The following is a 27,732-nucleotide window of genomic DNA, read 5'->3' on the forward strand; positions in this document are numbered from 1 at the left end:
GCCGCTCATTAACTGTGAAGTCGTCACAGACTTTCAGCTCAGTTTCCTTTCTGGTAGGAAAAGAAAATGAATGTTGTAAAAAAAGAAAACGTTCCCTGGTTTCTACGTACGTATACCACCGACGTCAACATGGCCTGTTTGGGAGGGGAGGGGGCGGCCATCTTAGATTCACTTCAGCGTCCTGTAGACGTGACGTCTTCACCTGAAGGCATGAGACAGAAAAGCTTCCATCCCCTCTGGAATTCTGATTTTTTTCTTCTTCCCCGTAGCACTCGTGGTTTCAAATCGAGTAACAAATGAAAAAAAATTTGAAAAATGTAAAATTATGTAAAAAAAAATCACAATTCACACAAGACGTTATGACTAAATTTCGACGTGAATATTGTCGTGTAAAAGCAACATACTTGTTCCTCATTGTACAGTAAGTAAAAACTAAATATATATATTTTTTGCCCAATTAAACATTTAAAACACATCTCTCACGTTTTGAGATGTCAACATTTGAAGTTTAGCTGCCTCCCAGTCGCTCCGTCGCACCTCGAGCAATTTCAAATAATCCGTTTGGTGAGAATGATGCGAGTAGAATCTGTTCGTGAGCTTTGAGCTGGAGTTGAGAACCGGTCCTGAAAGCTGCTTCATGGAAGGCCTGGTAACCAGGAAGTGAATTTCCCTCCGGCGGAAATCTTGCCGGTCCAATCACAACCGATTATATGATAATGGGCGGGGTTTACACCAAGATGGCTGCCGCTGACGAACGAGAATTTGACTAAAAAGTACCAGATGTTTCCAAATTTCACCCACAAAAAAACGTTGACACTGGTTCACAGACATTGTGGAATCATTGTCACAGACGTCTCCTTTCTGCTCTGGTCTGTCGACGTCACATGATTCGTTTTGCGTCCGTCGGTAACCCCTCTTGGAAAAAAGTCCCAGACTAATACGCATTTGAGTATTATCATTACATCTTCGTGGACGAGTTCCCAAAGTTATTAAAAGAGATGCAAATGAATTGATTCTGTGTGTAACTTTTGTAACCGTCAGCGCTAAGAGAAATAAATGTCATGCCGCTATTCTCTGTAACTATTACACTGTGATTTACCCACGTTCATTATGACACTGGATCTAGTCCTCAGTCGACGGTCGACATTTCTGTGCATTGATTATGGAGCTTTAACTTTAACGTAAAAAGTTAAAAGAAAATCGACAAACTCTGGGTTTTGCAGGATAAGCACTTTTGAAAAATGATGTTGTAGTTTTTAAAAAAAAAACAAGCGCTTCAAATGGAGATGAGCCAAAGTTCCACTTCCCACCAAAACACCACACACAAACTGACTTCACACGTTAAATCGCGGCAACGACATCTGTTGTAGCTTTTGGTCGGAAAGAAAACTTGCACGTGGAGAGAGACCCAATGATCTGCATAAATATTTAGATCCGTTTCTCTGATTTGTTGATGCAACGCAAACAGTTCAGGCGCTTGTAATCTACTGAGGGGTGTGTGTGTGTGTGTGTGTGTGTGTGTGCGTGTAAGGACCGGCTCGTTATGATTGAACTTATTTGGTTCTTTGTTCAAACGGTGAGAAAGATTTGTTCATGATCACAACGGCCCGACGGGCTTTTCCTTTTTTACAGAAAGAACAATAAATCAAATAATTGTGACGTGACTCTGCAGCAACAAATATCTAGAAACTCCTCCTCCCGTTACAATGTTAAAAGTCTACATGCTGCCAAAAACTATGAATGGAGATAAAAACTAAAATGATACCGTATAAATCCACAAGTTCCTCCATCTGTACCCCGACGTACTGTCAGTCCCACGTTAGAGAGCGAGTGACACGTCACTCCGTCAAATCCCTTTGGCAATAGATTCTGTTAAGTGTGTTTTCCACAACCACGATCGAGTCCTCGTCAGAGGTTTGCGTTCATGTTGTCGGCGCCTGTGACTTCACGTAGCAACAGGGCACGGAGCCTTCCGATTCGTCCCTCCTCGCGGCGCCGCGAGTCTCTGGACCCCGCTGACCCACGTGACCTCCGTTCCCTGCAAAGTTCAAGAGGCTCCGGGTCATCTGACCCCCTCGCCCCGCGTCCCAGGCCCCGCGTGGCGGCCCTCTCCCCTCCCTGCCTGTCGCCGAGGCCCAGGTCAGACGCTGACGGTGACGTGGCGGGAGGAGGCCGAGCGGCGTTTGATGCGCGAGCGGCGGGGCCTGGATTCGGGCTGACAGCTGCACAGCGGGCCCAGCAGCAGCCACAGGTAGAGGATGACGCAGGCCCAGCACGACGACATCTTCACCCAGAAGGTCGACCAGCTGCCGTGGGTGAAGGTGGTCTCCAGCACCGCCGACTCGTAGCTGGAGGAGGACGACACGGGAGCTTTTAATGTTTTTTTAATTAAAAAGCAGCTTTGTTCGATCATATTTTATTATCTAGTTTGGGAACAAGTTCCACATCGACGACTGATCCCATTTCCGCACTAGGAGGATTCTAATCACATCTCATCTGTTCTTTTTCCCCTTTGACTCCTCTCCACTAGCATCTTCAGGCCCATCGACTTCCACATCATGCGACCGTCCGCATCCCTTCATCCCTCCACCCTCCATCTTTCCCTCGTACATCACATCAGCTCATCCCCCCGTCTACTTTGAGCATCAAAAAAAATTCTAAATCCACATCCAAAGTTTAAAAAAAGAGTTAATCAGTCTAGTTCACATGAACAATTAAGATCATGTACTGTAATTTGAACCTTAATATGTTAATTAATGTTTTTTTTAAGTTTAAAAAAATATATAATACACTTACTTAATTGCCAAAAATAGGACAGACAGAACAATCTTCCAGCCAAGGAACTGACTATCACTTCACATGGTACATTTATTATTATTTTTTAATTAAATTTGAGGATAAAGTCATAATATTATGAAAATAAAGTCGTAATAATACGAGAAGAAAAGTTGAAAACTATTAGAATAAAGTTGTAATATTATTAGTATAAAGTTGAAATATTATGAGAATAAAGTCGAAATATTTAGAGAATAAAGTTGAAATATTATGAGAATAAAGTCGTAATAATATGAGAAGAAAAGTTGAAATATTATTAGAATAAAGTCAAAAATATTTAGAGAATAAAGTTGAAATATTATGAGAATTAAGAGAGTTCAAACGGTCAAAGTGCTGAGTGCGGTGGACTGACCTGAACCAGTTGGTGAGGGTCATCATCACGTACAGCGAGGCCAGGAAGAAAACAAAATGGAAGAAGAAGTAGCTGTAGGCCACTCGCTGGGTCTCGTTGTGAATGACCTTCTGACAGCCTTTGTTCTCGTCGTCGATCACAAACTCCTCCTCAGCTGAAGGAGACACATCTCTCGGTGAAGAGAAGGCTGATATGTGTGTATATCGCATCGTGTAAACAGACGATACAAAACACTGTTAATACCACGCAGATGGAATGTGCAAAGTGAACTGACCTTCCTCCTCCTCGGGGCAGCAGAAGCAGCAGGTCGCCTTCTGGAACTCGTAGCGGTAAACCTTGATCATCCAGAACGGACCGAACACCTCGGCCAGGTAGGACGCTTCATTACTGCGGCGAGAAGAAAAACAGAATTCCTCCTGCTCAGAGATTCAGTCGCTCCTCAGGGGACACACGACGGACTTCTCCCCCCAGGACGATAACGTTCATTCTCGGTGTCACACTCTTCTATAGAAATGTTTGTGTTGATCCGACCTGTAAGGATGAAACGGGTGATTGTGTTGAACTCACCATGCGAAGAGGACGCAGCAGTACATGATGGCGGCTCCGATGATGGCGACGGCGTTGCCCTCGTTCTGGATGCCGTCTTGTCCCACGCTGGGGTAACAGACGGTCATGTTCATGCCCTGGTACACCACTGACACGGAGAGGAACACTATCAATAAACTGGGTTTTTATATCATACACTGTAAACAAAGATGGAGAGCACATGGCGCCTGGATCGCCCCCTGGTGGCTGGCTGCGGTACAGGTCCTAAACCCCGCCCCCCTCCATTGGTTGCAGATGGACCAAACTAAAATAAAGTTAAAGAGGCCTTTACACTTTAAATATTTTTTTTCCCCTCAAAGATAGTTTCTGTCCTTTTAGGAAGCTCCTATCACACTGACGTATGTTCATGACAAGTTTGATTTTAATTGGTTGTTTTATGATTTGAAAGCTCACTGACTGACAGCCGACACGGATTCGTGATTGGTCGAGCGACACCACGATGTGACCACGACAGTGGCAGGAAGTGGAGACGTGTCGTCCATCTTCATATATACAGTCTATAGTTTTTATCATTTTGGCAGTTTTTCCATACATCGGTCATCCACTGTAGTTCATAATTATATTGAATAAAATGATTAGATTTAAAAACAAAGCTCTGTGTGAATGTGTGTGAGGCACCGTTTCAGATTAAATATAGTTATTTGATCGCAGTCGGACATTTTTTCTCTTCTCGGCTTGAAATTAATGATTGTTGGGGTTTTTTTCCGTCTGGAGCCACGTACACTTCAAGTTGTTCCGTCTCCATTTCTCTATTCTTTCACCTCCGTTTCATTTCTTAAGAAATTCCTTTCTGTCTCGTAAAAGGAGCCTCGGTCGCTCACAGACTCACCGTCTGGACACACGGCAACTCACAAATATGCACTGTATGCTCACTCATGCTCACCGACTCACAAAGATGTTCTGAATGCTAACATGCACATGCATGTGCACAAGAATTAACTTACACACACACACACACACACACACACACACACACACGGTCGGGTCAAGACTCTTTGGGTTGCGTTGTGTCCGTTGCACTTCAGACTAATTCTTCCTCTCAGACACACACGGATCACGTTCTCTCCCTCTCTCTAAGTGTGTGTGTGTGTGTGTGTGTGTGTGTGTCATAGTGAGGTCACCCTGACCGTAACCATGACCTCATCAGGACGACTTTTTTGTCCCGTACGAGGACGACCAGTCCCGACAAGGCTGGCGTGTAATCTGGTAAAGGCTTTACACACTCCACTGCTCTGCAACATTTAATTTCCACCTACTGTTGCTGATTTGTGTGTGTGTGTGTGTGTGTGTGTGTGTGTGTGTGTGTGTGTGTCTGCGTTGAAAAGGTGTTTTTATAGCAGACTCCACTCAGAGTGCATATTTTCTCGACAAGTTGCTACAATGTCCTCCGCTGCCCCAGGACTCTAACTGTACACACACACACACACACACACACACACACACACACGTCTCTCTATACAGCAGTTGTGACGACACTCATTGACATAACCCTAACCTAAATTAGGAGTAGGGGGCCATTCCCTAATTCTAACTCTACCCTCAAAACCAGGTCTCAACCCTCTAACAGCACTTTGACGTCGTGAGGACGGGCGGGGAAAAAAAATGTCAAAGAGTCGTCCCAGATTGTCTCTCACGACTATCGACAGACAAGTAGAAAAATAAAATACTCGCAGACGTGATTATACAACTCTGGAGCGTTATTACAAAGGCGAATTATTCTGTTCTTCCCCCACACGGGTCACAGTATGAGACAGTTGGATCATAAATGCCATATTTACATGATTGACCATCGCAGCATCTAATTGGACGACGTGTTAGCGACGATGTTTTTGTCGTCTGAACCATCTGGCTCCATTCAAATGAATGAGAGCCAACGTCAGTCTGTGGTCAGCGGAGATTTACTACGCTACGTCCACATGAAAGATTCTGACGTCTCTCTTTCTCTCTCCAGATGCTCGTTACGTTACACACCATTGTGACAGCCTCGGTTCGTCGTGAGATGTTTACATCTGTCAAAGGGCGTTGGTAGTCTTTGGAATACACCGAGTTCTGATCGGGTGCGTGGTTTTGATATTTTCAAGATGTCCTCCGCCGTGTTCCAGATTTTGATATTTTCAAGACGTCCTCCGCCGTGTTCCAGATCCACCGCAAGAGATGCCGAGGGTTCCGTACTCAAAACATGAGGTTTTATTTGGTAAGAATTTTTTTTTGCATGGTTGGTGGCAGAGATGGACTGGGAACAACATTTTGTCCGGACTGAGGCCAAACAGTACACGTCAGCCTACTTGGGACCATGTGACCCGCGTCACATGGGCCGTCCCGACATGAAGTGGGCCGACTCTAGCCGGGGCTGCACGGTGGCGTAGTGGTTACCGCCTTCGCCTCACAGCAGGAAGGTTCTGGGTTCGAGTCCCGGTTCAAACCAACCAGGGCCTTTCTGTGTGGAGTTTGCATGTTCTCCCCGTGTATGCGTGGGTTCTCTCCGGGTTCTCCGGCTTCCTCCCACAGTCCAAACATGCAGAATGGGGTCAGGTTCATTGGAGACTCTAAATTGACCGTAGCTGTTAATGGTTGTTTGTCTCTGAATGTGGCCCTGTGATAGGCTGGCGACCTGTCCAGGGTGAACCCCGCCTCTCGCCCAATGTCAGCTGGGATTGGCCCCGTGACCCTTAAATGGATAAAGCGGTACACGATGGATGGACGGGCTCTGGCTGCAACAGACATAGAAAAGTCGGCCCATCCGGCATTTGCCAGTCCGAAGCCTGGTTGGTAGCCAACAGCGCTAATTTATTCCATCTCTGATATTGGAGCAATTGTTGAAAAATTCCCAGAAATGTGACGGATATAGAGAGTGGCCCTCCCTCGAGTACAACAGCGGAAGTTTTACAACTTTAAAAGAAAAAGGCCTGGCAACGTAGAAGCAGGAAAGACCGGTCCACATACCCTGCGCTTGACCTCGGAACGGAAACATAGACTAAAAGCAGGATATGAGGGACGACCTTTGACCTTTCGTCGGCTGCGTCAAGCGGTTGGGCGGGCGGGCGGACCGGTCTTTACCGGCAGCTCTGAACAACAGATTGCACTTCATCCGTTCCCGGGACTAGCTGTGTGATTAACGTGTATGTGGTGCCGGTGCCAGGCCCGTGTGTGTGTGTGTGTGTGTGTGTGTGTGTCCTGTGTTATTACGTTGTCAATGGATCCGCGAGGAATGTGAAACAAATATCCTTCAGTTGGCCCTCACCACAGGCCACCGGCCCAGCGGGCGGCATGTCAGAGCACATCTCATCCCAGATGATCTCTGTGTGTGTGTGTGTGTGTGTGTGTGCGTATATAATTGCATGCGTTCCGTTTCGATGTAAACGCCGGATAAGGCTTCTGACAGGCCGCTGCGCTAATGTCTCAGTCATGTGGATGTGGAGGCTCTTTGTCTCACCTGGAGCCGACAGGTGAGTCACTCTGACAAGAAGAAAGGTCAATTATATAAGGATTTAACCATACGAGTGTGTGTGTGTGTGTGTGTGTGTGTGTGTGGCTACAGCTTCAAGTTCACAAAGCATTAAAAAGAATGCAAATCTGATTTGTTGATACTTACCTTCAGACTGTTGTAATATACTGAGATGTGTGTGTGTTTGTGTGTGTGTGTGTGTGCGTGTGTGCGTGTGTGTGTGTGCGTGTGTGTGTGTGCTGAAAGTCATTTCTAGCTGTATTATTTCGTCAGTGACCTGCTGTCCATGAGGAGTGATAGAGACGGGAAACAAAACCCCACAAACCTTGTTGTGATCAAAAATATTGAAGAGTATTAATATTAAACAAAATACAAAATATTTTCTCTGTCTGTGTTACCCGAGTATCAACCCACCTTCCTATGCGAGAGGAGAGGAGAAGTAGACGGCCCACAAGTCATTGCGGCAGCGATATGACGCGTCATAATGCACAAACGTAAACGATTTAAAAGTAGAAGAAGAAGAAGTAGAAGAGTATGAATATGACCGAGCAGAGACGCACGTCGTCGTGTAAGTTATCGTTACGTGTGAATCATTTACATCTGATGTCACACGGTGTCATGGTGATGAACATGAGTGACAGGAGCGAGAGGAAACATTCTCACTGTCACAACCTTTTCCTTTCAGTTTCATAGCCTATAGATTATTGTTATTCATTTAAATTCATAGTAGTATAGTGTCGGTGGAGTCGGATTCTCTCTTCCTACGTCCTGTGAATCCTCCTTGACACACTTTCCTTGACCTCGTGACCTTCTCCACTGAGGTCAAGGAGAAGTGGCGAGGAAAAGGCGACAGGGAGAGACCTTCTGCTCCGTGTCTGTGCGGCGGGCGTAGCGAACGCACCTTTCTCCGGCGGGCGGCTGGACAGGGCGGAGAACGTGAGGTACATGACGTAGCAGCTGATGATGGAGGCCTGAAGGAGTCCGGACCGGGGCTGCTCTGCAGGGACGACGACAAGCAGAGGCAGGGTCAGAACGTCAACCACAACAAATACCTTTAATATTCAAACATGACTACGATCGGTTCAAGCACAGGAACGCGTGTCTGACATGAAAGTACTGACAGAAAGAAAATCACTTCCTGATTCATTATTATCCACGTGTTAGTTTGGGCCCTTATGTTTGGATTGAACTTTTCCCAAAGGAAAATTCTGGAAATTGTTTATTTTGTCTGAACTGTACTGCATGATGTACTTTCTGTACTTTCTCTTGTAAATAGGTAAAAAAAAGTCAGTTTGGTGTATTTTTTAATATATTCAATTCGAATCTGAACCTCAAAAAATAATTTTGTTAAGTTTTTGCTACTTGCAGAGTAAAAAAATTCAATTGTCCTTCTAATTCATAACGACTGCCCATTATATTTTTTATTCATCGATTAATTTGTCGATTATTTTCTCGCTTGATCGATTGGTTGTTTGGTCGATCAAACCCTGAGATGATGTTTTGTTTTGCCCACATTCTAAATGATATTTTAATTTCCTGTCACAGAGATATTCATATTTAAGACGCTGAAATCATTGAATTGACTTTTTATTTTCATAAAAACTACTTGAACCGATTAATCGAATACCAAAATACATATTAAATTAATTTGTTAGTCGATTAACTATCACTTATTTGATTAGCTGCTGCTCTAGAATCCATAAATCCTCCCATAGTAACAGAAACGTGCACTCCCCGTCCCTCGGCCTGTGTTTTCTTTGGTACATGTACTCGGTTGTTTCTCGACTCTGCGACCGGCTGGATCATAAAAACCTGGAACGTGTGCGGGCGAAAAGCAGGTTTGCAGAGAACTTTAAAAAAAAAAAAAAAAGGGAGAAGCAGATAATATGAGCTTGCATCTTAATTATTATGATCTGCAGCAGCAGCAGCAGCAGCAGCGGCAGCAGCGGGGGGGGGGTGTCGCCGAGAGTCGCCGACACACACTCACTCTGCTTCACGCACGGCGTGACGGCGATGAAGGACATGAGGCCGCACAGGCCCAGGTTGATCCACAGCAGGGCCTTGTTGAAGTGGCAGGCGATGGGGTGCGTGTAGTACTTGTACATGAAGGTGAAGGCCATGGTGGCGATGGTGTAGAAGAAGAGGGTGGCGCACATCACCGCCAGGTACCAGCGCTTGTTCTCCGCCGCGCCCGTCAACCTGCGAGCCACCGAGACAGAGACGGACGACGGGGACACGCGCAGCAGCTGTGTCAGAGTTTTTAACCGTTTTATCACTCATCTGCTCGACGATGCGAATAACTCTTGTCATCGATTTCAGCCAAAAGTTGTGTCAGTTGCACTTGAGACTAATTCTTCCTCTCAGTCTCCCTCTCTCTGAGTGTGTGTGTGTGTGTGTGTGTGTGTCATAGTGAGGTCACCCTGACCGTGTCAAAAGTACAAGGGACGTTTTCATCCAAAATTATTTTTACTTAACAATTTACACATTCAGCAGTTACGGAGCAACGGTCCGCTGACCCCGGTCGTCCACTAACCCCGAAGGTCGGCGGTTCGATGCCAGACACAAAGCGGAGTAAAGTCGTCACTAAGACTAGAGATGTGTCACGTGAATACAGTTCCATTTTGTGTCCACCGGTTGGATTCAAATCCAAAACTAATTTTCCCTTTTGGGCTCGGATGTGGAGAGTCCGTTTACACCCGAGAGAAATGAATGTGTGGCTCTGTCGCCGCTCAACGCTCCACGCTGTCCACCAGCCGCTCCCTGACTGTGTCATGACGAATACGTTCTAGATAAATGTCTTATGGTGTGATTTAAATAAAGCATCTTTCAAGTTAATCCTGAAGAAAAAAACCCCCCAGAGAAAATGTCCCAGGGTTTTTGTCTTTTGTGGTTAGAAGAAAGAGCAGTCAGACGTTTTGTAATGTTATAACAGATTAAAGTATCAGATTATAAATGTGTACAAAAGTTTCCCTGTGGACGGTTTATGGATTGGACATAAATCCAGTCGGTAATATCGACATACGCAGTAAAACATCAGCCTGTATGTCTGCCCGTCTGTCTGCCTGTCTGACTCTCTGTCTGTCTGTCTGTCTGTCTGACTCTCTGTCTGTCTGTCTGACTCTCTGTCTGTCTGACTCTCTGCCTGTCTGTCTAACTGACTCTCTGTCTGTCTGTCTGACTCTCTGTCTGTCTGTCTAACTCTCTGTCTGTCTCTCTGTCTGTCTGTCTAACTCTCTGTCTGTCTGTCTGCCTGTCTGTCTAACTGACTCTCTGTCGGCCCGTCTGTCTGACTCTCTTTCTGTCTGACTCTCTGTCTGTCTGTCTGTCTGTCTGTTTGTCTGTCTGTCTATCTGTCTGTCTGTCTGTCTGCCTGTCTGACTCTCTGTCTATCTGTCTGTCTGTCTGCCTGTCTGACTCTCTGTCTGTCTGTCTGTTTGTCTGTCTGTCTATCTATCTGTCTGTCTGTCTGTCTGTCTGACTCTCTGTCTGTCTGTCTGCCTGTCTGTCTAACTGACTCTCTGTCGGCTCGTCTGTCTGTCTCTCTGTCTCTCTGTCTGTCTGACTCTCTGTCTGTCTGTCTGTCTGTCTGTCTGTCTGTCTGTCTGTCTGACTCTCTGTCTGTCTGTCTGCCTGTCTGTCTAACTGACTCTCTGTCGGCTCGTCTGTTTGACTCTCTTTCTGTCTATCTAGCTATCTGTCTGTCTGTCTGTCTGTCTGTTTATCTGTCTTTTTGTCTGTCTGACTCTCTATCTGTCTGTCTGTCTGTCTGTCTGTCTGTCTGTCTTCAGGTGTTGGTGTGTATGATTCAAACAGCTGTGGTGGACAGTAGGTGAATCATCTATCAACCACCAGCGAAGAAGAAGAGACTCTTCTCCAGATGTAAACCAGTGAGTGTGTGTGTGTGTGTGTGTGTGCGTGTGTGTGCGTGTGTGTGTGTGTGTGCGTGTGTGTGCGTGTGTGTGCGTGTGTGCGTGTGTGTGTGCGTGTGTGTGTGCGTGTGTGTGCGTGTGTGTGTGCGTGAAAGAGAGAGATTTGTTGTCACCCCTTTCAACTTATCTTATCCCGTAAATGATGAGTTAAAAATCAATTTGTGAATTTCCAGGATTTCTTTCCCAGGCTCACTATGACAAGGCCAAAAGTTTGCGGACACCTGAGCGTTAGACGAGTTTATTGAACAATTGTGTTGTTGTTCCGAACCTGTGGGCGTTAATGTGCTGCCCTATACCAGCCTGCCGGCAGGGCTCCTCACCATCACAATATGAAATATCTATTATCATATTCTACTCTCGCTCACCAGTTCTTGTTCCAGGTGTGTGCGAAAGCTGTGATGAGGATGAGCTGGATGAGGATGAAGGCGAATCCTCCCACCACTCCAACGTAATGCCAAGCTGCGAGAAGAGAGAGAAGAAGAAGATGAAGAAGAAGATGAAGAAGAGCTGTCGTACCTTTGATTTGTTTCAGGGAAGTGAGGAGGAACAACAAAGGGAGACGGGGGGGAACTGTAAATCCTAACTCAGCTCTGATATCGGGAATGTATCAGAAAACAGAGCGAAGTGGAGCTCAGGAGATTTGACAGTCTGGTCATTTCACAGCAGTCGACCTGCAGGGAGGAGGTGGATCTCTGGCGCCCTCTAGCAGGAGAAGGTGAACCCACAACATCACCGTCGGGATCTATTTTCTCTTCCGACTCCTGCGGTCACCAGCATCTCTCACCGTGCAGGAAGGACTCTGTGGGGATGAAGAAGGCGGCGGTGCACATCCCGAGCAGAGTGATGAGCTTCAGGAACCAGAAGCTGTGTGACGGAGAGACAACAGAGGAAAGACACTCGTCAGTCGGTTTGAACGGTTAAATACAAGTTCTACCTGCTTTCATGGTGGCCAACGGGGCCCCCTGGTGGCCATCGGGGCCCCCTGGTGGCCATCGGGGATGTGACACACTTTGTGAACTCCCATCAGTGAAACCAGACCACAGAGATTTGTCCCTCAGCAGACGCGGCGGTGGGGTTTCTGGTCGACGGGGGCCGTTCTCATCGACCCCCACAGAGCACGTAGACGTGTTGCCACTTGCCTGTTGCATTTCCTTTAGCTGAGCTCCTTTAAAACTCCTGTCACTCGTGGACCCTGCATTTGAGATCCCGCAGTAAGATAAGTGTAAAAGCATCTCGGCGTCCCAGCAGGGCACCGGGTCACGGAGCGCCGGGGAGCCGCGACCTTTGCCAAAAGACCCTGAGACCTTTTGCGCCGCGGCAAAGGCGACTAAGAGTCTTGCGAGTGGACTTACGCCAGAGAGGAGCAGCAATCCAGTCGTCGGCAAAATCCCTAATCCGAGCGACACGTCAGCGGGCGAGTTGTGCCGAGTGCGACAACAAAGGTCTTAAAATAGACCGAGAGGCCGGGGTCAGGTGAGCCGAGAGGGAGAGGAGGACTTTCCCATTAGTGTGTGTGTGTGTGTGTGTGTGTGTGTGTGTGCTTCAAGGGGAAGTGATCAGGTTCGTTCGTATTATTCTCATCCAGGGAAATTACATGAAAGTGTTGCAAACCTAATTTTGGTCCGGGTCTTTGGGATCTTTACATTTGTTTTCTCTGCTACAAAGGTGGAACAAAGAGATACAAGGTAGCGGCTTAGTGGGTTGGACCGCTGACTTTGGCACAGAAGGTCGCGGTTCGATCCCAGGTCATCGCAGCGACAGGCCCTGAGGCAAAGGCCCTTAATGCCACTGGACCCGCCTCGACGATCGTTACTCACTTTGGACGAAGGCATCAGCAAAATGAATGTAATGAAACTATTGCACGTGTTCCTCTCACACTGCACGTGTGTTCAATATAAAAGCTGTGGTCAGATAATGTCAGATTTGAATTCATGTGATTTAATCTCGTTGTTTTTGCTCAGTTGTTACAGTTGTGTGCTGTGTTCATGTACAGGTACAAAACGTCAGACTTTCTGCTTTCCCAAGTCTAAAAGTAGAAACGTTTGTTGTTGTTGTGTTGATTCAGAGCAAAACTCATGCGACGGGGGTGAAGTGTGTGTGTGTGTGTGTGTGTGTGTGTGCCGCTGACCCGTTGTGTATCAGTGCCCGGAAGTCCTGGCTGGACTTCACGTCTATGAGGAAGATCGCCATCATCAGGTAGAAGCAGGAAGTGCCAAAGCAGACCCTGTAGACCGCCGAGTAGCCCACCAGCATCTCACAGTGGCCGCCGCCGTGCGCCTGGTCACACACCATGTTGAAGAAAGGCACCTGAGACACACACACACACGCAAACACACACACACACACACAACCACACACCCACACACCCACACACACACACACACACACACACACACGGATGAAGAAATCTGATTGATGCCGAGGGATTCTGGTTATAGAAATAAATGAATCCTATTTTTAACAATCTAACTATGTAAATGCTATTAATAATATTGACATACTTTTACTCGAGTGACATTTTCATTGCGGGACTTTTACATGTAATGGAGTATTTTTTTATATTACAGTATAGGTCACGTTACAGTCTCAGCGGTTTGTCATCCTCCCTGTTCCATTGGCTGCTGTATCCGTTGACCTGCAGCCAATCAGGGACCATCTTGGCCTATAAGAGGACTGCAGAGCTCAACTTCCACTTCTTGTTCCCTGTTTGTTTTTTTTCTATAACTGTGTGTTGCCATGGTGCTAATTTGTGTCCGGACGTAAGTCATCAGTATCATCGAGCATCTCTGTTGTTCTGCTGCTCGTCGTCTGACAGGACGTCATCGCTTCTTATGGTCACATTTCAGTTGATTTCTTCCGCTCCCATCGACGATTTGAGACCGAAATGAAATATACAAAAATTGTATGTTTATGTTTATGTTTATGTTTATGCGTCACTCACATTTTCCCTGACGAGCTCGGAGATGGTGCGGGACAGCATGAGGCAGGAGACGGCGCAGCTCATGATGTGGAAGAGGGTGTACATGACCCGCGTGCTGCTGGAGGACTTGACCGGCGGACAGAAGGCACAGCAGAGCGAGCAAGGCGCTGGTCCGCAGCAGCAGCATATCTGAGGAGGAGGAGGAGGAGGAGAGGGAGGAAGAGGAAGATCAGCGTCCAAAAACAAACGGTTGAACTGGCTGCCTGTGATCCGGACATGACATATAAATACTGCAGTACAACACTGCACCCGCCTGCAGAGAGGAAGGAGAATATATGCACATATTTGCTGCGATTGCAAATGCATCCCCTGTAAGTAAGGTTAAAAATAAAATGCACGTTGCCAAAAAGTAACAAGAATCCATTCATCATTGGACCATTACACGAGACGTGTGACGTCGAACATTTTGCCACGAGCGGCAAAAGTGCTGTTTCACTCAAATCCCAACGAAGATTCCTGGATCCAGATCCCTCCCACATCCACCTGTCGCCATGGCGCCATGACGTATCTGTCCACGACGTCATTTGGACTTTGGACAAGACTCTCGGTGAACTCACGAGCCCTTAGTGTCCCTTCTTTGTGGACTTGTGTGTCTCTTTTCTTGTGGTCCACCGTCCTGTTTGACCTTCAGTCCGGTGTTTTCCTCTTTCATTCTGCGTTCACTTCCTTTTGTCCAGCGTCTCATTTGTCACCGTGCGTTCGGTGACCTCTGCCCTCCTGTGTATTTCGGGTCCCTCCACCTGATGTCAGCATGTGACCACCCTACGTGTGAGGGGGTAGACAACCCCCGACCCCCCCATCGTCAGACATACCCTACGTGGGAAAGCACAAAGCGGAGGGGTATAGGGCCAAGGGGTAGGGGACAAGTGAGGGGGGGGGGAATGGGACGGACCCTTTGTCATTCTGATCCTGATCCTGATCCTGATCCTGATCCTGATTCTGATTCTGGTGTGACTCCTGACTCGTGTCAAGTCAACGCAGTGTGAAGTCTTTGTGGGAGTCACGGGGTCAGAGGCCCTGCGGACGGAGTCTGGCAGCGGTGCAGTCGACGGGGCAGATTAATCCCATGAGGCCGGCGGCATCTGGCCGGTTCTGATTCTGGCCCGCGGGCGGCTGGACGAACATAAGCCCCATCGCAGCTGACCCTGAACTAAATCTGAGGAGGGTATAAACCAAAAAAACAACAACCTCCCACGCACATCTGTCTGACGCTTGGACACACGCCGCAGGTCACAGTCCGTCTGCGTGGACGCGAGACGACACAGTTAAAGTTCCCCAATGATTTATTAATCTCCCGGATTGAATGAGTCACGTTGACAAATGAAAAGGCAAAGCACGGATGACTCTGGGATTTATGAATTCCACGCGCAGCGGATTCCAGATATTTTGTTGCTCGAGTCGTAATCTGATGGATGGAGCAGAGACGCTTATCCGTCATCTTCTCATTGACGGGGAGACTGAATCAATTTTTTAAAAGAGCTTTGCTCGTGTACAGTAGCTCGGAAACACGATCTGATCCTGCGGGAGGTGAAACATGATTAAAAAGGGACAGTTCGCCCAAAAACGTTGTCTCCCATCCGCGGAAAAAGTGGGACAGATGTGTCGCCGTCTTTCTTAGAAGGGAAACGATGGAACCATTCGGAGACGTTCCTCCTTTCACAACCGGACCGACGCTTATTGATCCCAAATCAAACGGTTGCTTCGTCATATTCCAGCCAGTGCTCTGGAAAACTTTGACTTTAAAAACATGTCTAGACCATATACAGTCTATGATCTAGACATGTGCACAGGCGGTGTCGCACCAACCTGTGGTTGGTTTGTATTTCTTCTCTTTCTTCTCTCTCTTTCCTCTTCTGGGACCCAGACGTCACTGTGTTGAGGGAACATGACGGAGTCACCGCTCAGTAGATCAGCTGACAGATTCTCATGCGGAGTCGTGATCGGCGCACTAAACCATTTTGCGCCTTTTGTAAGAGGTGAGAACCTGAAATTACATTGTTCAGACTCTCAACCAATAATGTATTCAGCCAATTTTGTTATTCATGTTTATGACAATAATAACTTAAAAAAGACTAATTATACATAAAAAAAACCTTTTAATTCCAGGCTGAAGACTGAGGTGAGGAGGAATGATGGATGATTAGAGCTTCCTGATACAATCCTACTGTAAGTTTGGAAAAAATTGCACCAAACCATTTAATTTTCCATAAACACACAGACCAGGACACAGACCAGGACACAGACCAGGTCACGGACCAGGACACGGACCAGGACACGGACCAGGACACAGACACAGACCAGGTCACGGACCAGGACACGGACCAGGACACGGACCAGGACACAGACACAGACCAGGACACGGACCAGGACACGGACCAGGACACAGACACAGACCAGGTCACGGACCAGGACACAGACACAGACCAGGACACGGACCAGGACACAGACACAGACCAGGACACGGACCAGGTCACGGACCAGGACACAGACCAGGACACGGACCAGGTCACGGACCAGGACACGGACCAGGTCACGGACCAGGACACAGACACGGACCAGGACACGGACCAGGTCACGGACCAGGACACGGACCAGGACACGGTCTGGGACACAGACCAGGTCAGGGATCAGGACACGATCCAGGTCACAGACTAGGACACTGACCAGGACACAGACCAGGTCGTGGACCAGGACACAGACACAGACACAGTCCAGGACACGGACCAGGTCACGGACCAGGACACGGACCAGGTCACGGACCAGGACACAGACACGGACCAGGACACGGACCAGGACACGGACCAGGTCACGGACCAGGACACGGACCAGGTCACGGACCAGGACACGGACCAGGACACAGACACGGACCAGGACACGGACCAGGACACGGACCAGGACACAGACCAGGACACGGACCAGGACACGGACCAGGTCACGGTCTAGGACACAGACCAGGACACGGTCTGGGACACAGACCAGGACACAGACCAGGTCGTGGACCAGGACACAGACACAGACACAGTCCAGGACACGGACCAGGTCACGGACCAGGACACGGACCAGGTCAGGGACCAGGACACAGACACGGACCAGGACACGGACCAGGACACGGACCAGGACACGGACCAGGTCACGGACCAGGACACGGACCAGGACACAGACACGGACCAGGACACGGACCAGGACACGGACCAGGACACTGACCAGGTCACGGACCAGGTCACGGTCTTGGACACAGACCAGGTCAGGGATCAGGACACGATCCAGGTCACAGACTAGGACACGGACCAGGACACGGACCAGGTCACGGTCTAGGACACAGACCAGGACACGGTCTGGGACACAGACCAGGACACGGACCAGGACACGGACCAGGTCACGGATCAGGACACGATCCAGGTCACAGAACCGGAAACGGACCAGGACACAGACAAAGACACGGACTAGGACACGGACCAGGACACGGACCAGGTCACAGACCAGGACACGGACCAAGACACAGACAAAGACACGGACCAGGACACGGACCAGGACACGGACCAGGTCACAGACCAGGACACGGACCAGGACACAGACAAAGACACGGACCAGGACACGGACCAGGACACGGACCAGGTCACGGACCAGGACACGGACCAGGTCACAGACCAGGACACGGACCAGGACACAGACAAAGACACGGACCAGGACACGGACCAGGACACGGACCAGGACACTGACCAGGTCACGGACCAGGACACTGACCAGGTCACGGACCAGGACACGGTCTGGGACACAGACCAGGTCAGGGATCAGGACACGATCCAGGTCACAGACTAGGACACGGACCAGGACACGGACCAGGTCACGGTCTAGGACACAGACCAGGACACGGACCAGGTCACGGTCTGGGACACGGACCAGGACACGGACCAGGTCACGGTCTAGGACACAGACCAGGACACGGACCAGGTCACGGTCTGGGACACGGACCAGGTCACGGATCAGGACACGATCCAGGTCACAGACCAGGACACGGACCAGGACACAGACAAAGACACGGACCAGGACACGGACCAGGTCACGGACCAGGTCACGGACCAGGACACAGACCAGGTCACAGACCAGGACACGGTCCAGCTGTTTGTTTGTTTGGAGATGATCATAAGATCCCCTGAATGTTTCCAAGTATTAAAGCGGCTAATCTGAGATCTAATCCTGCATGAATCACATTCCTAATGCAGCGGTGATCCAGATTCAACCTTCCATCATGAGCAGCGACGACTGTCTGTCCCCCAGCAATAACTTCATTCTCATAAAAACATGTATTTATTAGTAACTTATTTCAAGAATGAGTCAAATGATGATCGTGTTGAAACAGGAATTCAAGGGGAAGCAGCGAAAAATACCTGACTGTCATTCTGACTGACTTACTGTCTGTGGTTCTGTCTGTCTGTCTGACTGACTGACTGACTGACTGTCTGTGTGTGGTTCTGTCTGTCTGTCTGACTGACTGACTGACTTACTGTCTGTGGTTCTGTCTGTCTGTCTGACTGACTGACTGACTGACTGACTGTCTGTCTGTGGTTCTGTCTGTCTGTCTGACTGACTGACTGACTGACTGACTGACTGACTGACTGTCTGTGGTTCTGTCTGTCTGACTGACTGACTGACTGACTGTCTGTCTGTGGTTCTGTCTGTCTGACTGACTGACTGACTGACTGACTGTCTGTCTGTGGTTCTGTCTGTGGTTCTGTCTGTCTGACTGACTGACTGACTGTCTGTCTGTGGCTCTGTCTGTCTGTCTGTCTGACTGACTGACTGTCTGACTGTTTGTTTGACTGACTGTCTGTCTGTCTGTGGTCCTATCTGTCTGTCGTTTTGTCTGTCTGTCTGTCTGACTGACTGACTGACTGACTGACTGTCTGTCTGTGGTTCTGTCTGTCTGTCTGACTGACTGACTGACTGACTGTCTATCTGTGGTTCTATCTGTCTGTCTGTCTGACTGACTGACTGACTGTCTATCTGTGGTTCTATCTGTCTGTCTGTGGCTCTGTCTGTCTGTCTGACTGACTGACTGTCTGACTGTTTGTTTGACTGACTGTCTGTCTGTCTGTGGTCCTGTCTGTCTGTCGTTTTGTCTGTCTGTCTGTCTGACTGACTGACTGACTGACTGACTGTCTGTCTGTGGTTCTGTCTGTCTGACTGACTGACTGACTGACTGACTGACTGTCTGTCTGTGGTTCTGTCTGTCTGTCTGTCTGACTGACTGACTGACTGTCTGTCTGTGGCTCTGTCTGTCTGTCTGACTGTTTGTTTGACTGACTGTCTGTCTGTCTGTGGTCCTGTCTGTCTGTCGTTTTGTCTGTCTGTCTGTCTGACTGACTGACTGACTGACTGTCTGTCTGTGGTTCTGTCTGTCTGTCTGACTGACTGACTGTCTATCTGTGGTTCTGTCTGTCTGTCTGTCTGACTGACTGACTGTCTGTCTGTGGTTCTGTCTGTCTGTCTGACTGACTGACTGACTGACTGTCTGTCTGTGGTTCTGTCTGTCTGTCTGACTGACTGACTGACTGTCTGTGGTTCTGTCTGTCTGTCTGACTGACTGACTGACTGTCTGTCTGTGGTTCTGTCTGTCTGTCTGACTGACTGACTGACTGTCTGTCTGTGGTTCTGTCTGTCTGTCTGACTGACTGACTGACTGTCTGTCTGTGGTTCTGTCTGTCTGACTGACTGACTGACTGACTGACTGACTGACTGACTGTCTGTCTGACTGTCTGTCTGTCTGACTGTCTGTCTGTGGTTCTGTCTGTCTGTCTGACTGACTGACTGTCTGTCTGTGGTTCTGTCTGTCTGTCTGTCTGACTGACTGACTGACTGTCTGTCTGTGGTTCTGTCTGTCTGTCTGACTGACTGTCTGTCTGTGGTTCTGTCTGTCTGTCTGTCTCTCTCTTTCTCTAGAAAGGTGATTTTTGAAGGCAGGGGAGGAATCGGATGACCTCACTTCCACGTGGGAGAAACGCCTGGACTGAGATTTCCCGCCCCGCGTTGATGGTTTGACAAATCTCAACCATCACGTTCAACGTGTGATGCCACACTGAGTCTGACTGGACTAACAGCTCCTCAACCAATCGGCGCCGAACGAGTGACGCCAACGAGAATATTCGTCAATGAAACATCCGTATTTCTGAACACTGGTGACTTTGCTTATTAACAAGAAGCGAAGACTGAGAGTGTGAGGAGATGAAACACTTCATTTTCTAGAGGGATATTTATATGTCTTTCGTTCGGATCCGAATGGATTCTATGAGATTTTCAGATTTACTTTCACACCATTATAATTCCTTCCTCTAATCAATGAGCCTGCAAGTCCACAAATATCAACTATTCTGAAAGATTCAACAAAAAGCCCCCCCCCCCATAAATAAATAAACAACACCACAGATGAAATCGAATTCCACACAACTGTGACACACATCTTTCCAAAAAAATAAATGGATTCAAATACATATTTCCTGCTAAATCATACTGCGAGTAACATTTTTTCAGTTATTACATTAAAGGCATGATGACTGGGGGGAGCGTCACTTCAGACTTCACTACTTCAATCTGTCAGTCAGCAGATTTTCTTAATTCAACATGCAAAAATGTCTGATGCATTGATTAGGACTGAACCCCCCAAGGGTTAAAGGTTAAAGTAAGAAGCTGCACCTTCAATCCAAAACTCTAACGCGACAACACTCCGATGATGAACTTGTAACGGAGAGTTTTTTCTTCTCACATCTGATAAAACATCTAGATTATCCTTCACTCAATTCATCCATCAGAACAAATCTCAGCTGTGTTTCTAATGGGCTCCGTCTCCGGCCGCCGGCCTCTCTCACCTGATAGGCCACCATGTTGAGGAAGTAGTTGTAGATGCCGCTGCGGTTCATCCCCTGCGCCGCCGACATCGCGCCTCTAAACTGCTTCTCCTCGGCCGCCACGGCTCCACATTTGGCCATGAACCTCCGGCACAGACGCCCGTTCCTCCTCAGACCCTCACATCCCCCGCAGGGGCGAGAGCACAAACCCCCTCCAGCTGACGGAGGCCTGCTATAGGATATGAAGAAAGTAAAGAACCCCCAGCAGCGGCTCAATCCGGCAGGTCGTCCCCACACACACACACACACACACACACACACTCTCCTTATGCTGGATTAGCAGTAAATCTAGTCCCTTGCGGCCGAGAGCCTCAGCGCGAGCGGCCCGGCTCCTCTCAGTCCAGCCTCACGGGGGGAACAAGTTGCTCTCTTGCCCACGTCCTGTGAGCCCTCGGCTCTGCGGCTGTGTCGGGCGCTGCCAGAAAAGAGGGAGAGGTGGTTGGAGAATGCCCGGTGCCCTCCCCCCCCCACCACCACCAATCCTACCCCCGTCCTCACCCAGGCAGATTAAGCAGAGAGTGTGCGAGGGGAGGAGGAGGAGGAGGACAGGAACCATCTGTCCCCCCCCCCCACCCCCCACCCCCTCTGCTCAAACCCCACAGTGCAACAAGAGCATCGGGGCAAACCCATCATGTTTAATCCAGACTTTTACGCCGTGTGATTGTCCACATGCTGATGTCTGACGCGTCCCGCTGCACCTGACCAACCCCCCCCGTCCCCCAACCCCCCCCCCAAGACCTCGTCCCAGTCTGAGTCCGAGTGTCGCTCCCAGAAAGAGGCCACGTCCACAATCCTAACAAAGTTATCACGACTGCATCGCGACCCAGCAACACCGAAGTGGGACGGGGCGACCGAGGGCCTCGTCTGATGGACTCTCACAAAGGAGCATCGGTCGACGTGCTCGCGGCTCAACAGCACATTCCGGCGTGGAATCAACACTTAGTCAATATTTGGGCTTTTCAATCATTTTCAGAATCCTCAACAACAGTTCAGCAATTTAAACGAGCCCATCCAACACATGACACAAGGTCTCCTGGTGTGTGGATCTGATTCTGGCCGTTTGTTCACGGTCGTGCCGTCCGACATTCGCAGGACAAGACTCTTCTCAAGGCTCCACTGCCACTGCAGTGCACACTGTACACTGACGACTCTCACATAACTAGTCTGTGGAAACTGGGAATCGTTTGAAAAAGCTCAGACGTCAGAGACAAACAGACCATGACAAACGGGTGTGTGTGTGTGTGTGTGTGGGGTGTGTGTGTGTGTGTGTGTGTGTGTGTGTGTGTGTGTGTGTGTGTGTGTGTGTGTGTGAGTGTGTGTGTGTGTGTGTGTGTGTGGCGTGTGTGTGTGGGGTGTGTGTGTGTGTGTGTGTGTGTGTGTGTGGGGTGTGTGTGTGTGTGTGTGTGTGTGTGAGTGTGTGTGTGTGTGTGTGTGTGTGTGTGGCGTGTGTGTGTGCGTGTGTGTGTGTGTGTGTGTGTGTGTGTGTGTGTGTGTGTGCGGTAGCCGAGTGCATGAGGAGAGAGTCAGACCATGACAAACGGGTGTGTGTGTGTGTGTGTGTGGGGTGTGTGTGTGTGTGTGTGTGTGTGTGTGTGTGTGTGTGTGTGTGTGTGTGTGTGTGTGAGTGTGTGTGTGTGTGTGTGTGTGTGGCGTGTGTGTGTGGGGTGTGTGTGTGTGTGTGTGTGTGTGTGTGTGGGGTGTGTGTGTGTGTGTGTGTGTGTGTGAGTGTGTGTGTGTGTGTGTGTGTGTGTGTGGCGTGTGTGTGTGCGTGTGTGTGTGTGTGTGTGTGTGTGTGTGTGTGTGTGTGTGTGTGTGTGCGGTAGCCGAGTGCATGAGGAGAGAGTCAGATTGGATTTGGGTTAGTGTGCAGGGGCGGAGCGCCTGGATAATCCCGGTCGTTGTTCAACGCCTCCTCCTCCTCCTCCTCCTCCTCCTCCTCCTCCTCCTCCTCCTCTCCGTCAGGACGACCTTCACTCACTCACCCGCCCAGACGGGACAATCAGGAGCTGCTGCTGCTGATGATTTGTTACTGTACTAACATGTCACCTGGTAACACACGGTAACCGTATCGGACAATAAGATAAGAAATGCCGCTTCCAGCAGATTAAATGATAAAGGGTCAGATTTTATAAACTGATAAGATGATCCACAAAAAAAAAAAAACCTGCTACTCAGCCACTTCATCCAGTCAAAACAATATCACCTCAGAGTTTTTTTCTTCTCAGCACGATGAAAGATTTATCAAAACATGCATATCCAACTGCAGGACTGGTTTCCAAAGACCAACTGTCCACTCTCACTGTTGACATGGAAAACCATAAAATACACCTACACACACACACACACACACACGCACACACACACACACACGCACACACACACACACGCACACACACACACACACGGCCGACACACACACACACACACACACACACACACACACACACACACACACACACACTCACACACACACGTAGGCCTGACATAACATTTTAATATCAGAGTGCTGCTGAAAAAACCTCAATCCCCCAAACAGAAATCGGTGCTCTAATTGTCAATACGTCTTTAAAAAAAATTGCTAAACTACATCACCCATGAATCTGCTGGGTTTACATCATGTGCTGCCAGGGGAAGAACCTGGCAAACAGCAAAAGAGGATATAACGGTGCAGAAGTATTCATTAATGGAAATTCTCGAGTTATTCATTTTAAATTGCGTATTGAGTAAATCGACCTAAATAGGCTCATGCTATTAGCATTATTGCGATTAATATACTTCCATTTCAATTGAGCTAAACCTCAGATCTTATCACTGATCCTCTAACATACAGTGGTTGCAGTGCATGTGGCTGTTCCAGTGTCGATGGATCAGATAAGAAAGCGAAGAGGGAAAAGGAGCCGCCTGTGAACTGCAGTTCTCCAGAAGAGCGGCAGTGTTTGTCCAGATCCACTTTCCAGGAACCGAGCAGCAGACGAGTGGTTGAATGAGAGTGAACGTCAGAGGTTAACCTCGGTTCAGACTCAGGCTAAGAGGCTTGGACTCACAGGGCCAGTGAACGGAGAGACACTCTCTCTGGAAGCTTCCGGCAGAGCGACGGTCGCCCGAGTGTTTGTCTGAGGGGCTGGTGACGGCAGCGGAGCCGTCGGCCAACAGTTCATCTGTAGCTCGTGGACTTGCGCTGGAATACATCAGGAACTAAACTGCAGATTTTAAAAGCCCACGGGTGAAGAAGAATCAAGTAAAAGCACATTAAAGCCACAGCGTGTAATATTTACAAGAACTTATTCATAGAAAATGCAACACTTTGTCCATAACTCTGTGTTCATATATGAGTTACATATAGTCCCATGAGGTGGACCGACCTCCGTGTGAGTCTCCATGTTGCTACGTCGTGTTGAATACGGTCGTTGAAACAAAACGAGCCAGAATACGTCGCGTTCACTTCGAATTGTCAGACTGGAATGGCATCAGCGGTTGCGCAGCCATGAAGTGTCCCCTGTCGGCGGCTCAGTGGGTTGCGGTTTGCAACTTTACCACCACAAGGCTGCCAGAAAATAGGAAAAAAATACACCCTGGGGATTTAAAGATCCTTTGGCCCCAAGGACGACAAGGACGACAAGGACGACAAAACTGAAACATCCTGATGGATCGCCACGAGCTTCTGGAGCAGACGTTCCCTCTCAGCGACATCGGTGGATTACCGACAACTATGGGATGATTTTATTATAAAATAAGGTCAAGGATATATGTGAATGTATCCAGTGCCCTGTTTAGGAATGATGTTATTTACTGATTACACAGTCGTATGACCAGAATAGAGTATTAACAATATCCAATTGTTTTTAACAAAGAAACTGAAATTCAGATCTTTAGGAGCAAGTTCGTCCCCACGAGCTGAGAAACAATCACAGTTTCACACAATGTCTTCGAACTCCCTTCGGATTCTTCCCTCCAACATGTGTGTGTGTGTGTGTGTGTGTAAACACGTGTTGCTCCGAGCGGCCGGGTGCTGTTGTGGCACTGGCATTCCTGGGGGCCCCTCTTTTCACCCTCAGATAATTACTGCTGCATTGTGGGAGAGGAGGAAGTGCCAGAGGGAACAAACACAAGCAAATTAGCGGATGCAAATCGCCGCTTGAGCGAGAGCACCTCGATCTATGGTTTCAATAGGCTTGCACAATAACGGCTGGCCGAGAGCCAAGCCTTGTTTCACCGAAAACAGAAAACGGACGACGGGAAAAATGATCCATTCATTATTATTCATTTTTGTTGACCTGCATTGTTGTTGTCGTCGTTTTGAGACCTATTTCAGACGTGTGTAAATATAAAAGCTGGGATTCCAAAAATGATGTTGCCACCAATCAGAAGAATTTTCCTCCCCATTGCATCAAAATATGTATATTCATACATTGCTCATATGCTCAGGACAGATAATCAGGCCAATAGTCCAAACATGTCAACGCCCACATTTTGTTTTTAATTGACATATTAATGACTGGAGTTTGGTTCGAGTGTCCTGTTTTGTTTTTTCAATGCTGACATATCTTTGGCTGGTGATTTTCACAAACACATTTATACTCAGTGGCGCTGTCAAGGGGGGCAGGGGGCACAGAAATCAAATTCAACGCGAACGCGACGTATTCTGGACCGTTTAGTTCAACATCCGTATTCAACACGACTTAGAAACATGGAGACTCACTCGGAGGTCGGGTCCACCTCATGGAACTATATCTAACTCATTCAAAGTTGATTATACAGATATGAACACAGTTATGGACAATGTATTCAACTTCTGTGAATAAGTTCTTCTTAACATTACACACTGTAGCTTTAAATCAATAAAGTATATTTTCTATAACAGTTAAATAGTATAGTTAGGTCTTAGTACAACAATAAATAAAAATAAATGCAGCCAGGCGGTTATTGTATTTGATACAATTGTGGTCAATTCTTCTTTTATTATAAATATATTTCACATTAGGTACTATTCATTCAAATCAATAAAGCATATCTATTTTAATAATAGTTCAATAGTATAGTTTAGTCTAAGTATCACAGGTTTGAAGGAGCAGGACCCGGATGAAGGTAAGAAGGGAAAAGGAGTATTTAATAACTAAGGTAACAAAAAAACACTTTAAAGGGAAAATAAACTAAATCCAACTCAAATCCAAAACTCCAAAATAAACGGCATGATAGAATTCCGTAGAAAGAAATTCAGTGATGGTTGGTTTGTTGTGCCACCCAGGCCCCCCCCCCCCCCCCCCCCCCCCCCCCCCCTTGTGAAACATGTCTGGGGTCAATTTGTACTCTGTGTATGTTTTTGGTTCAGGGTTGTTTGTGTTCGACACCTTCATCGCTCCGTTGTCTTCTAACTCTTCCCAGAAAAAGGATCCAGGTTTTCAGCAGGAGCTTTTCAGAAGCTCTGGCCCTGCTCCATGGAACAGATTGATCCGACCTCCGTCTCAACTGTGTCCACCAATTTTGCGGATACGTACGTGTTGCGGCTCTGTTAGTCATTTTTAACCCATTGTGTTTCCTCATATCTTCCTTTATTACAAATAAAATGGAATTTCTTTCGCGGATTCTCACCTGCGTCCGAAGCCAGTGTCCTGACATCACGCCCCTGAGGCCCGAGGACAACGAGGAGCTGCTGCACGTCAGTCTTCACACAGTCGTCAGTCATAGAGCAAGATGAAGGGGTTGCTGTGGCGACAACAGCGATGCCTCTCCAGCCCCGGTGCCATTCCTCCGGCCGCTCACGGCCACGCACATCTTCTTTGTGGGACGACAGACCAAGAGACACCTGATGAGGTTTCCCCACCCAGGTCCTGCTCGGGGGCGAAAGACACGAGACGCAGGGTTCTCTCCTCTTTCCTTTTTAATCCGATTACGGCGGGTGGATGGAAAAAGGATCAAGCACACCGTTGAGCTGGGAAATGTCTGGAGACTCGAGGAAATCTGCTACACTGGTGGAAAAGCTTTGTTTGTATTTACAAGTACGAGTAAACCTCTTACGGGGGACGGGAATAGAACGAGGAGGAACGCGGGAGTTTCTGATTCCATAATCCGGACGGTTAAAAGTCAACATAATCCAGTCTTGTCTTTTCTTCGCCACCTCTCTTAATCCTGATGGTTGATATTCTATCAGTTACTACGGTCGCGCTTCACACAGTAAATGAATCTATTTGTGTAATTTGTGCATCCATCCAGACAGGCTCTCCTCCTGACCTTTGACCCCGCCTTTAGATGACATAATGATGAATCCATTGCTGGATTTCAGATTATCCTTCCTATCGTCTCTTCCTATCTAATATGCCTTGACCTCAGTGGAAAACATCATGAGGTCAAGGAAAGGTGTAAAGGTTGATTCATAGGACTTAGGAAAAGAGAATCTGACTCAACTTTCACTAAACAATTCCATCAACAAATAAAGGTGTAGAAGAATAGACCAAAAATAATGAAAATATATTTTTACATCTCATATTATGTGTGTTGTAGTTTGAGCTGCATGTGGTGATCATACCTGCACCAGTGGCTGTAAATAAAGATGGACGACGGACAGGACGGTTCAGCGAGCAGCGCTGCCCCCTGCTGGTCGAGAGCGGAACCTCTGCCACGTCTCAGTGTCTCCAGGGGAAACTGCTCTTTCCTGTGACTCTTCAAAAACCTGTTCACTAGTTAAT

General features: G+C 48.1%; 1 protein-coding gene across 2 annotated transcripts; it reads right to left on the bottom strand.

Annotated features, from left to right (window-relative positions):
- On the bottom strand, nucleotides 1-27,236 carry serinc4 (serine incorporator 4). Of its 2 annotated transcripts, none has more exons than XM_035627999.2 (11): nucleotides 26,639-27,236; nucleotides 14,109-14,276; nucleotides 13,296-13,474; nucleotides 11,952-12,031; nucleotides 11,533-11,626; nucleotides 9,226-9,437; nucleotides 8,140-8,235; nucleotides 3,755-3,881; nucleotides 3,462-3,574; nucleotides 3,188-3,341; nucleotides 1-2,348 (listed from the first exon to the last, which is right to left on the bottom strand). In XM_035627999.2, the coding sequence occupies exons 1-11, from the start codon at nucleotides 26,663-26,665 to the stop codon at nucleotides 2,141-2,143; spliced, it is 1,458 nt and encodes a 485-aa protein (XP_035483892.1). In that variant the 5' UTR covers nucleotides 26,666-27,236; the 3' UTR covers nucleotides 1-2,140. The 2 variants fall into 2 exon arrangements, with proteins under 2 accessions (XP_035483892.1, XP_035483890.1); XM_035627997.2 differs by lacking the exon at nucleotides 26,639-27,236 and adding an exon at nucleotides 21,011-21,438.
- Nucleotides 27,237-27,732: the final 496 nt, after the last annotated feature.

This window comes from Scophthalmus maximus, chromosome 4 (assembly GCF_022379125.1).
Source record: "Scophthalmus maximus strain ysfricsl-2021 chromosome 4, ASM2237912v1, whole genome shotgun sequence".
Lineage (NCBI taxonomy): Eukaryota > Metazoa > Chordata > Actinopteri > Pleuronectiformes > Scophthalmidae > Scophthalmus > Scophthalmus maximus.